This window comes from Astyanax mexicanus, chromosome 4 (assembly GCF_023375975.1).
Source record: "Astyanax mexicanus isolate ESR-SI-001 chromosome 4, AstMex3_surface, whole genome shotgun sequence".
Lineage (NCBI taxonomy): Eukaryota > Metazoa > Chordata > Actinopteri > Characiformes > Acestrorhamphidae > Astyanax > Astyanax mexicanus.
In genome coordinates this window covers 34,478,279-34,491,519 of record NC_064411.1, presented here as the reverse complement: position 1 = coordinate 34,491,519, position 13,241 = coordinate 34,478,279, and the positions used below count along the sequence as shown (strand labels likewise).

The 13,241-nt window shown below is 39.2% G+C and overlaps 1 protein-coding gene across 2 annotated transcripts in view; it reads left to right on the top strand.

Moving 5' to 3' along the window:
- Positions 1-634: 634 nt before the first annotated feature.
- The window catches only part of kcnb2a (potassium voltage-gated channel subfamily B member 2a), a 53,927-nt gene continuing 41,320 nt past the window's right edge, over positions 635-13,241 (top strand). The window contains exons 1-2 of one of the 2 annotated variants that reach the window (XM_022679170.2): positions 635-1,083; positions 4,771-5,470. In XM_022679170.2, the coding sequence (XP_022534891.1) occupies positions 4,895-5,470 (576 nt within the window). In that variant the 5' untranslated portion in view covers positions 635-1,083; positions 4,771-4,894. Of the gene's footprint in view, positions 1,092-4,770; positions 5,471-13,241 lie in introns of both variants that reach the window. The other variant, XM_007252977.4, reaches the window with a different exon arrangement.

The following is a 13,241-nucleotide window of genomic DNA, read 5'->3' as shown; positions in this document are numbered from 1 at the left end:
GGTAAGTCAATTATGAGACAGAAAGTCATAATTATTATATATATTTATGAGAGGGTGGGTCATAATTATGAGACAGAAAGTCATAATTATTATATAATAAAACATAATTATAAGAGGTTAGGTCGTAATTATGAGATCAGCTTTCATAATTATGAGATAGGTAAGTCACAATTATGAGATGGTAAGTCACAATTATGAGATGGTAAGTCACAATTATGAGATAGTAAGTCACAATTATGAGATTGCTTGATTTAAGTCTTAATTCGCTCATTTTGTAACTTTTATTTTAAGAAATCTTACTAAGAAAAAATGCTCCATGCAGATGTATTTTTATTTTTTTTTATTCATTTTGCTTAATATAAGCATATGTCTCAATTTGCTTATATTTTGTGTAGTTTGTATTAGTGAGCTGAGATGTGTAGTCTGAGGTTAATCAGTTAAACTGGGTTAGGACTGGTATCACTGGTGTGACTGGAGGCTGAATGGGTGTGCTGGGAGCACCACTGCCATCATCAGAGCCTGTAGGTTAACTAACTCTCCGGTAACTGGACGCTCCCTGCTCCTCCTGCACGGGACGGAAACAGCCGCTGCTATCCTTAGTGATGTCCAGCCCAATCCAATTAGACTGCGCCCACGGGCTGAGAGAGAGAGAGTGTGTGAGTGAGAGGGTGTGTGTGTGTGTGTGTGCAGTGCAGGCGGTGGGGGGGACTATCTATCGGCGTTCAGTGTGAGCAGGGAAGCCCACAGGGCTGTTACGGGACGTCTCCTGCGGGGCTGAGGCTCAGAAAACCCCGACAGAACCCACAGAGCAGCGGCGGACTGACCGGGGGGCTGTGAAAAGCCCCTCGCTGCTTTTTCCTCTCCCAATAACCCGCCACGTGCTCATAGCGTGGCTTTATCGAGCAGAATGAAGAAGAGCGGCTGGGCTTCTCCTCTTCCTCCTCCTCCTCTTCCCACTCCTGCTGTTGCTCCTCTCATGGAGGCTCAGTTACAGCCCTGATCTTCCCCAGCCCTCGCTCCTCAGCATCAGTATCAGCAGCAGCAGCAGCACAACAAGCTATGGAACAAGTAGGAAACTACTAGGTAAGGAGGTAAGTGCTGCTTTTTTTATCTTCTTCTGCTTCTTTTTCGACTTTCTGCTGTGTTTTATTAGCATTGCAGAAGATGAAGGCATGTGCATGAAGTGGTTTAAAGGCTACAGAGCTTCAGCTGTCTCAGTAAAGTCAAGTAAAACATTGTTTATTATTGTCAGGCGTCTACGAAGGAAAGTAAAAATGAGTACATATAATTTTATTACAGGTTTCTTGAGTTTCTGTTCAGCTGCCAGCTTATGTGGGGCTCAAATCTGTGTGGAAGTTGGCACAGTACCAATGGAAAAGCTGTAAAGAGTTATCCACAGACGGTGGTCATTTTTTTATAGCTTCCGGATAAAGTTATTATAAGTGGTTAGCCAGATAAACATACATTTGAATTATTTTACACCTAGTAGGAGAATGTGGTTGTAGTCTTGCCAAAGAGCTCTTATCAAACAATAAAAAGACTTACTATCTCATAATTATGGATTACCTTCTCAAAAATATGACTTAGATTAGATTAGATTAATACATTTTTTTAGTGAAATATTAAGGAGAAGATTCCAAGTAAGGCTGATTAGTATGTTTCCTAAAATAAGCTAAATAATCCCACATTTACTAGCTTAGCAAAACAACAATTCTTAACAGATAAAAAAAATGATTTACTGCCCTAAATTAGAGCTATTTTACACATTTTAGCCCCTAGAAGTTCTCAAAAGACTTGCAACTACAAATACAGCACATTGTGAATCCGGAAAGGATTAATGCCACACTTTCTAGATTTTTATTCATAAAAAATGTTGGAAACCATCATTTTATCACTTAGAAAACATGTCCATGTATTTTTTGGAAAATCATCTTACAATGACAAGATATACACTGTTTAATGACATGTGTTATGTGATAATGTTACGTGATTCTAAGTAAATTAGTGTATTACATACAAACTAATATTTTTACAGATATAAAATCTATATGCATTTCTAATAAATAATAAAACATTTTATGTAATTTTACAAATTTACAAAAATAGTTATCACAAATATACAGTCTCATATATGCTGTCAGCTAAAACTGCAAGAAAATATGTTTTTACAGGTATTATATGTTGTCCCTGCTGCCAGAAATTCACATTTTTTTTTACAGATATTTTCTGGCACCCCAAAAAAAAGATGTTTTTTGAAACTATATTGTTATAGAAGTAATATTACAGTACTGTGAAAAGGAGTGCTCACAAAATGCTTATGAGTGCCCAAGGATTCTTATTTGTGTAGCTTGGTGTGCTTGTCCACCATGATAACATAACCTCAATGGGCACAGTTAAAACCCAAATACGCCAACTCAATTATTGACGTCTCAGGTCCCCCTACACCCAAGCTACACCAATAAGAATCCTTGAGCAAGACTCTTACATCTATTGTGCATTCTCCTACCTGTTCATCTATTAAAGTAGTGTTTATTATTTGACAGTTTTCTAAGCAATGGTTTGAATCTCTTTTTTTTTTTTTGAAAGTTTATTTGAGTTTCTGTAAAGCTGCCAGCTTATTTAGGGCTCAGATCTGTGTGGAAGTTGGTCTAATACCCATATAAAAGCTATAAAGGGTTATGCTCTGTCAGAACCTACAAACAGTAGTCATTTTTTTATTGCATTTGGCTTAAGATTTAAGACTTTTACCCAAGAACAGTTATAACAAGAACTGGTGTAGCTTGGTGGACTTGTCCTCCTTGGGAATTGAACCCCAACAGGCAAAGTTAGTACCCGCTATACTTCACATCAACCCAATAGTGGACCATGGAATGGTGGAGTTGCCATGTTGCTCATAATTAGACCTCTCGGACCTCCCTGTGCTCTAAAACAAGGGCACCCCAAGCTAGGCTTCAGAAGTAACAGGACGCTCCAACCTTGTGGGGATAAAGAGCAGAGCTCCTGACGTATTAGATGTGGCAGGGTATTAACTCGGGGCAAACTGCTCGCCCGTGCAAAAGGAGCCCCCGCTCGACTTCTCCTCAATAGCTCCATTACCAAACACTGGCCTAAATAAGTTCTCTCTCAGGTTGGGTGGGGGTTTAAATAGCCTGGCTCTTACGAAGTCTTTTAAGTGCAGGAAATAGCAGCCCGTTAAATAGTCCTGCAGGGATTTGTGATCAAGACGGTTTTAAATGCCCAATCGCATTACGCTCTCCTTCCCTGTAGGGAGATTGCTGTTCAGTACAGCCTGTTGAACCTTCACACGCTCAAAGTCCTGCAATGCACCTGTTACACGTCTGGATTTGACACTTTTTGGTCATTTTGGGGTCCTTGAAGCGCCAAATTCAGCAGAAAGTTATTTAATACAAATGAGAAGGAAATACAGTGGAAAGATTGTACACAATTACATGTACAGAAATTCCATGTTTGGCTGGCTAAAGGGATACTCAACAGGCTATTCAGTAACAGAATAAATAGAATAACTACCAATTATTATTCTGGATAAAGCAACATCCAGCAAGAGACTAACATCAGACTTTAGACAAACATTAGACCTCTTTATCAACATAGAGGTTGTTCAACACATCTACAATTGTCATTACTAAAGGAATGTACCCTGAAAGGTTCCCCAGTCTTTTTGTTTAACAGCTCAAAGATTTGATTATAATCATAAAGATCCGAGCCAAGCTGGATACCTTTATTTTAGCATGAGTCCTGTCGGCTTTGCATGATAATAACTTGAGCATGCTGTGCAACGTTTTGAAGTATTAGTGTCCAGCAGAAGGGCACTTATGTAATCCTGAACCCATTACTAGGCAAGCTGTTAAGTTCACCTGGGTGCCATGTATATTTCAGTGTCGGAAGTGTGTTTCGTTTTCACTCTATCATCGATTTGCATCCAGATAAAATCTGGATCACTTCTTTTAAACTAACAATATGTTTTCAGTTTTCTGTCTAGTGTGAGCCCCACATGTTTGCCATTGTATAATGTATGTATATTTGAGGATTCGTCTAGAATTAGTGCTAAAGAAGATTAAATAGGAAACATTCAGTAGTGCAAAACATGTAACATGATGTTTAAAATAGCCTTGAAACAGGTAGTGAAAATACTGTGCTAAATGAACATCTTATAAACTAGAATTATCTCCCTTTCATTGAAATGTTGTTTACTGGGTATATTGCATACTATTGTAGCCTAAATTCTAACCAGATTGCAGAATTTTTAGATTGAAAACCACAGAATGACCGCAGCTTGACCGCAGATTCAGTAAACCCACCAAGTCTGATATGATTGTTTATGACTTGTTAATAAAATAATGTTTTTCTAATTTTATTTTTTAGCATTTTTGGTGCAAATAAATCTAAATCTTTACTTGATTTTTTGCGAATGAGAAAGAAAATCTGCAATCTGTGAAAAGTGAGTTCTGTTTTTTACATTTTGTACAAAAAAGCTCAGAATTTGTTCAACACAAGTAAAGATGATTTTTGAGAACGATTAAAGCAATTTGGAAAGTTGAGAATGCATCAAATGTTAGAAATTTTGAGATTTGTAAGAGTAATTTAAAAAACTTACATTTTGAGATAATACGTTTTAAACATAAGTAAAAAGGGAATTTTGAGCTTTACAGGATGAGTTGGAAAATTTGGAGAATTTTAAGTAATCCTGAACATTTTTAAATCAAGTAAATGTGTGACTGCCTGTAAATATCTCTTCTGCTCCTCTTGCAGATATGGAGGGACTGGTCTGAGGTGGATTCATTGCAGCTTCTTCATTGGACCTGTCTTTCACTGTTGGTCCTATTTGACCAGTGCAACTTTCTTGACTAGTGTAATTTTTGTTTTATTGGCCGTGATGGCTGAAAGAGCAAACTTCGGTGCTCAGAAGGTGTCCCGGCCGCAGGGCTCCCTTCCACCCGAACCCATCGATATCATCCGGACCAAGGCCCGCTCCAGGAGGGTCCGGATCAATGTGGGCGGGCTGGTCCACGAAGTGCTGTGGCGGACACTGGACCGCCTCCCGCGTACACGACTCGGCAAGCTCAGAGACTGCAACACCCACGACACCTTAATGGAAATCTGCGACGACTACAGTCTGAATGACAACGAGTATTTCTTCGACCGGCACCCGGGCGCCTTCTCCTCTATCTTAAACTTTTACCGGACGGGCAAGCTGCACATGATGGAGGAGATGTGTGCGCTGTCCTTTGGCCAGGAGCTTGACTACTGGGGCATCGATGAGATCTACCTGGAGTCGTGCTGCCAGGCGCGCTACCACCAGAAGAAGGAGCAGATGAACGAGGAGCTGAGGCGCGAGGCCGAGACGCTGCGGGAGAAAGAAGGAGAAGAGGTGGACACAGGCTGCTGCCCAGACAAGAGGCAGAAACTCTGGGATCTGCTGGAGAAGCCCAGCTCATCTGTAGCTGCTAAGGTATGGCAACAATACACACTCCAAACACACACAGTCCAATTGCATGTCCCAAATATGTGTAGCTCAACGCATGTCCCAAACACACAGTCCCCAAATGTTTGGCCCAAATACACACAGTCCAAATACATGGCCCAAACACAAAACTCCAAATGCATGGCTCAAGCACACTCAGTCCAAAGACATGGCCCAAACACATAACTCCAAATGCATGGCCCAAACGCACATCGTCCCAATGCATGGCCCAAACACACTCAGTCTAAAGACATGGCCAAACACATAACTCCAAATGCATGGCCCAAACGCACATCGTCCCAACGCATGGCCCAAACACACACAGTCCAAATGCATGACCCAACCAGGCATCGTCCAAAAACATGGTCCAAACACACAGAGTCCAAACACATGGCCCAAACACGCATCGGCCAAATGCACGGCTCAAGCTCAATTTGTACAGACAGTATATGTGTGGCCCAAACACACATTCCAGACATACTACCCGCAGCCTGTGGGCCAAACATGCCAATCCAAATGCATGGCCCAAACACACTCATTTCATATGCATAGTCCAAACACATGGGTCAAACACAAATGACCACTCCATACCCACTACCAAATGCATTATTCAACTCTTTACCTAAACACACATTCCATACACTAGAAAGAGAAATTGTGCAACTCTCAGTGTGTGTGAATGGTTCAGTTTAATTAATGGATTAATATACAGCATTAACACTGTTATACCAAAAAGTAGTAAAATAAGGGTGTGTTAGTGTGAAGATGATGTACACATTTAAATCAAGTCAATTCGATGCATATAATGCAATCAATGCACTGATTTATTCAGTGTGGTTACTGTGTGGTTCAGTGCCTGGTCCTGGAGGATCTCCTGCATATTTTAGGGTAAACCAGCCAGATAGCAAATATTTTTTTTGCCTCTCTGTTTCTGGTATCAGTACATTTTTAGTACTTAGTTTAGCAAAATAAATAATTATTTTATTAAATTTTAAGTAATGCTCAGATTTTGTTTAATAAAAATTATATATAAAATAATATATATATATATATATATATATATATATATATATATATATATAATGTATAAAACAATGTCATTGTATTTGACTTCATGACATAAGTCTTCAATATTGCAAAAAAATGAACAGTTTCTGGAAATAATGGTTAATTTTCTCAGAATCTTAAAATAATGGCTAAATTCTAAAAACTTCTGATTCATTTTGGTTTAATAATTTACAATATACCATTTAAGACAATGAGGACTTATGTCATGAAAGTAATATTTGTATATTTGTACTTTATGTCATAAGTTTCCAATATCTCAAAACTTTATTTTTTGCATTGTGTCTTTGAATCTTTATATAAAACCTCCAAATAATGTCTAATTTTTTAAACTGACTGACTTTAATAAGTTTGCATGATGAGTGTATATTTTTTAATTGAGTAAAAAATATGAATACATATTTTTCTCATGAATTGGTCATATTTTTCTGAAAAATGAAAACACACTGCTGCAAGAAACCAAGAATTAGACAAAACGAGCAGAAGAGTTTTTCTCTTTTTTTACCTGGTGGGAATGAGCTTCCATAAGCTCAGGAAGGCCAAGTTCCCACCCTGACCTAATATATCATATACATTTACGTTGTGGTGTCTCATTGTGACGTAGCTGAACTCTAGAATCTAAATCCTTTTGATCCAAAATTCTGACATATGGATCAAAAATAGCAATAGTCACATTATAATGGCCGTGCTGTTCTTATTCATCTTCTGCTTTTGTTTATCCAAATGAGGCCTCTCAGCTCAGCCTCTAATGTCATAAGACAAGTGACATATTGTTGCTGCGTGTGCGCCCATCTGTACCGGAGATTTACAGCCCTGGCACTTCACTCAGACTCTTTTAGATTGGCACAATTCTCAGAGCCCATGAATATTCATCAGCTCCCGTTGTTTTTGTTACAGCAAATGACTGCATATACATGCTTTATGCACTTGCAGTGACTTTGGCGGTGCATTGAGATTTCTGAACCGTTCTCTGAGAGTGTTGTGGTGGTATTTTCGCTTTATATTCAATTTTATACAAATTATATACTATTTCACCATCATGTACCACATGTGATGCGAATGACAGTAAAGTCTTATTTAATACTTGAATCCTTGAATCATGGCTGACCTAGTCTTTGAGGAGGAGATCTTTCAGACAGTGCTACAAATTTGGTTTCTAAATTATCCTGTCTAAAATTGCTCATTGTATGTGATTAGTGTTTGGATTGTATCTTAGCTTAGATTTATTTGGATTTTATCCACATGCGTTCACACCTGGTAGTCAAATGTGTCTCTGTATAGTGAGACTGAATTATGATTGCTGTGTGGGATGAGTTATACAAATTTGTCGGTTGTGATGCAGCTATTACTGATGTATCGGTTTTACTTGAAGGAGTTTCAGTTGAACATTTTGTCTTGGAGAGATGGGTGTGTTTACACTGCCGTAACATGGCTCAAATGCGTTTCAGACCCACTTCTGAAGTGGTATCGCCTGAAAATGTGTTTACATTTGGGGGTACACAGTCAGGTATGGTTTTACACTTGCAAGTTTATGTGGTTTGGTGGTCGTATCCAGCAGATAGCCTAATTCTGGTACTCAAGACGCATGAAGTAACTAGGTGTAAATGGGGTGAATACATGTTAAATTCGTTACACCCTTATCAGTAATGTGTTGATGGTCATATAGTACTTTTCATGATCTGGAATCCTGTCCATAAAAGCTTAAAGCCTAACTCAGAATTTACTTGGAAGCTCTTAGTCCTTGTTTCCTAAGCAAAACCACAATCTGATTTGCTTGTAACACAGTGACTAAGCTTCAGCTTGACCATCATTTGTGTGGAATATCCACATACAACTCTGGAAAAAATGAAGAGACCACTTCAGTTTCTGAATCAATTTCTCTGATTTTGCTATTTATAGGTGTAAGTTTGAGTAAAATGAACATTGTTGTTTTATTCTATAAACTACAGACAACATTTCTCCCAAATTCCAAATAAAGGTATTGTCAATTAGAGCATTTATTTGCTGAAAATGAGAAATGGCCGCAATAACAAAAGAGATGCAGAAATAATGCAAAGAAAACAAGTTCATATTCATAAAGTTTTAAGAGTGCAGAAATCAATATTTGGTGGAATAACTCCACCAAACACAGTTTTCATGCATCTTGGCATGCTCTCCTCCACCAGTCTTACGCACCGCTTTTGGATAACTTTATGCCCCTCCTGGTGCAAAAATTCAAGCAGTTCAGCTTGGTTTGATGGCTTGTGATCATTCATTTTCCTCTTGATTATATTCTAGAGCTTTTCAATTTGGTAAAATCAAAGAAACTCATCATTTTTAAGTGGTCTCTTATTTTTTTCCACAGCTGTATAAACACCATGCCTTATTTGCACTGTATCACCCTACCAAACCTCCCCTCATAATACACTTATTTTACAGGATGTCAAAGCGTCCTTCAGTTCCTGAATCAGTACAAAAAGGGTTCAGGAACATTAGAGCCTCATTTTTCCAGCGCTTTTCTGATTAGCCGGATCTGCTGCTGATTTTTTTTCAGAGCGTTGTTCTCAAATCGAATCTTGCCTCATCTTTTTTGCACCAGCGATCATAAATGGCTAATTGCTTCGTGTCGTAAACTGCATTTGTTTTGCCATCAGACAGCTCCAGACGCCTCCCTTGCACAGCATTGTGCCAAATTGCCTTTTGAATGTTTAATGTCAAGCCCACACATGACTTGCATTAAAAGTAGCAGAAAAAGTGGCTCACGTGCCTTTAAGCTTGTTTGTGGGGCTGACAGTTAATGATAATAATAAGCAATTAGGATTGACCTTTTGGATGAATCGACTGTGATTAGTTGGCTTATTAATGAATGCTTTAAATACTATTAATGGATTTAACCTCTTGGGACCCTGTGACCTCATATGTGGACATTACATTTCCACTTCTCTGCACCATCACACTTCATTTTTTAAAACATTGACCCTTTGGCCTCATTTGGAGACACTCTATTTATCATATAGTGATCACATGACAGGAAAACACGGGGACAGGAATCCCAGTCAAAGGTTTCTACAGCCAGTCCAGACAGAAACATGGGCCAGGTAAAGAATAGCATCATTTTTTTATACTACTTAATTTAGTTACTGTCAGAGTATTTTCTGATTCAATCATTTTTAAACTACTGTTCCCATATGGCAAAAATAACTTCCTGTACAAAGACAAAGTTTTGTTTTTATACTTGTTTGGTTCTACTAATCCCAAAAAATTAAAAGGAGATATTGAAATGCAAACTAATCAAAAGTCTGGGTCTCAAGAGGTTAAACCAAGCCTGAAGCACAAGATCATATAAATTGCCATTTGTAAATGTATTTTAACATATTTTAACATATTTTCCTTTATCAAAGAAAGTTGCTATTCAAAATAATTGAGGCAACTCTTGGTCATTTGAGCTGCACATACAGAAGTAATCTGTAATGCATATGGTATTTCAACATGCTAGACATCTCTTCATGTTGTAGAGGAGTTGTAGAGGTTCCTAATGGTGTTCTGTGATAATCCATTCCAGCTTGAATATTCTCATACAATTATTTTACAGTTTTTACAGTATGGGTGTAGTGTTCATAGCACATTACAAACAAAATCCCACATTTTTTCATTTTTAGTATTTTTATCTTCAAGGCAAGCTCTTGAGATGCCAGCAGATTGAGGACAAGCATTGTCCTGTTGGAATAGCGCAGTCCTGTTTGTTTTTAAAGCAGGACAATGATTGGTTTAGTGTAAGAACACTATGAAGTAACATTGCTGGTGCAGCTGTTTAGATAGAGCAGTGGACTCATAATTGCAGACTGATGGTTCCTAACATGGTGGTGTGCTAATGATGCTCTGAGAGGAGGTCACTGAATGAGCTAAGACATTTCTACACACACACACACACACACACACACACACTCTCACACACACACACACAGCCCAGTCCCACAGGCCCATTCCCTACTTCCCAGAATGTGTTCATGGAAAGCAGTCAAATGGACCATTAGTGACGGCCCTTAATGTACATTCGCCCACCCAGCCTCCCCACCTCCCCCATTTTCGCTCACAGTGCCACTCTTGCAGCCATTGTCCAAGCAGAATCCCGAGGATTTTACAGCCAACTGAAAAGACTGAGGCGTCTTACAGAAGATGATCAAATACACTTAACAGCTGGTGATAATGGTCATAAGTGCACTGTCGCTTTCTGTTGTGTGTCTATGGGTGGAGCCTTGACAACTGCTATTCTTGCTCATAGACTGTATATAAAGATAGACGCCGTGTCTCCGTTCCCATTCATTCAATGAAAATGAAGCCAAAATCTTCCGCCATTTTGGCGATTCAGAGACCAGAGTCTGCGCAGTAGAGACCAGAGGAGGGAGAAAGGCTGTGGAGAGACCGCCTACTCATTTAAATAACCCCGCCCCTGAGGGCTGCCGCGCGGTCACAGACTGCAGAGCGGGGCGGAGCGGAGCTGACGGTCTGTTATTGGTCCCGCCCATAAGCAGCCCTTTTACCATTACCACACCTTTTTTGAATAGAGCCGAATAAAGTTTTAAAAACCGAATTCTGTGGGGATATAAAAATTTGACAATATAAGCAGAGGTTACACTAGCTGTTGCGTTTAAATAATGGAGGTAGAATTACAGTATATTAGAAAAAAACGTGATTGAAAGTTGTCTGTTTTGCCATTGAAACCTATGGGGATGGGTGGAGTTACACAGCTTTCTGCAGCCGAACAGCAGGGGGCGCCCGACCTGTGGTGGCTTCACTTTTAAGAGACGATGCTCTGTCCAGCTATATACAGTCTAATGTGTGTTTTTTATGTGTTTTAGTGCAAAACAACATCAGTGGCAGGACAATGAAGAAAAACAGTTCCTATTCATAAAGTTTTAAGAGTTCAGAAATCAATAGTTGGTGGAATAACACTGTTTTTTAATCACAGTTTTCTTGACATGTTCTCCTCCACCAGTCTTACACACTGCATTTAGATAACTTTATGTCACTCCTGGTGCAAAAATCCAAGCATTTCATCTTGGTTTGTTGGCTCATCATCAATCTTCCTCTTGATTTTATTCCAGAGGTTTCCAATTTGGTAAAATAAAGATGAAGAGGGAGAGCAAGAGAATGGAAGAGAATAAGAGGAAAAGAGAGAGAGAGAGAGCAAGAGAGAGAGAGAATAGAAGAAAGAGAGCAGTTGGGTTCAAGAGGTAGAGAGAGCGCGGGTCTCAATAGATGAGAAGAGAGAGGTGAGAGAGAGAAAGAGAGAGAAAAATAAAGATAAAGAAATAAGGCAGGGGATGTTGAAAGAGAGACAGAATAAGATATATAAAAAGTTTCCGAGTGAGACAAAGAGAGATCGTAAGAGAAATAGAGAAGCAGAATGAAAGCAGGGAATAATAAAAGAGGACAAGCAGCAAAGAGATCAAATAAAAAGGAAGATTAAAAGAGAGATAGAGAGAATAGGAAAGGGAGGAGAAAAGGGAAATTATGAACAAGAAATAAGAAACTTGATACAATTCCTAACCGAACACAACTCAAAACCAAAAGAGCAAAGAAATTCAGCAATTTACACTGTTTTTTAGATTTAGGGGATTTGTTCAATTTACGAAGGACGTTCTCAAAAACATATTTAAGAAATTTCTTAGAAAGACATTGATGAACGAGGCCAGTTGTTCTTTATGGACTCTCAAAGAACCCCTTAATAGCATCTTCAATTTTTGAAGTGTGCAATAGATAATTAAAAGACAAGAATGAGAAGAATACAGCAAAAGAGCAAGTGAGAGAGAGTAAAAGAGAGAGAGACCTAGCCCACTAAACTCTGATGTGTCACATCAGGCTGATCCCCCCTCGTCCGTCTGTTTACACATGCTCTCCCTCACCCAGAGTTTGTCAACCTGAGGGAATGAACAGAGCAGTCAGGTTCCCAATCATCACCGCTGACAGTTTTAGCTGCTCTTTATTGGCGGGACGGAATTTGGGCAGCTGGAACTTCAGGTCCCGCTCTCAACACACAGGACGGGGGTTGATTTGCGGCCACAGTGATTTTTTGGCAGTCAATCATATGTGTGAGTCAGCACAACACTTCAGCACTGCCTCAGCACACTCCTGGCGACCATCATCTGTGGATTTTCTTGGACCAGATCAGTCATAACATTAAAACCACCTGCCTTAATACTGTACAGGTCCCTCTTGTGCTGCCCCAAAATTTTAGACCCATTAAGGTTTCCTGTGAAATCTGGAACCAAGACTAACCTTAGCAGCAGATCCTGTAAGTTATGTAAGGTGTGAGGTGAGGCCTTTATGGATTAGTAAGCCTTGGGCCTCTATGACTCTGTTGCTGGTTTACTAATCACCTTCATTTGGCCACTTTTGGTAAGGCCTGGCCATTGCAAAACAAGCTCAGCTGCCTGAAGTTTTGGAGATGTTCTGACCCAATCGTCTAACCAACACAATCAGGTCTTTGTCAGAGTGTCTCCGATTGTATAAACTTTAGAAACTTCAGGAGACTGTTTACTTGCTGCCTAATATATAGCTCCCTCTTCATTAAAATCAGGCAATAATGTTATTTACTCTAACTGCCAGTGGTTTTAATTTTTGGCTGATTGGTGTGAATGAACAAAAAAGTGTTAGCCGGTTGTTGATGTATCAACATGTTTTTTGTTTTGTTTTAGGCCATTTTCAATGACAA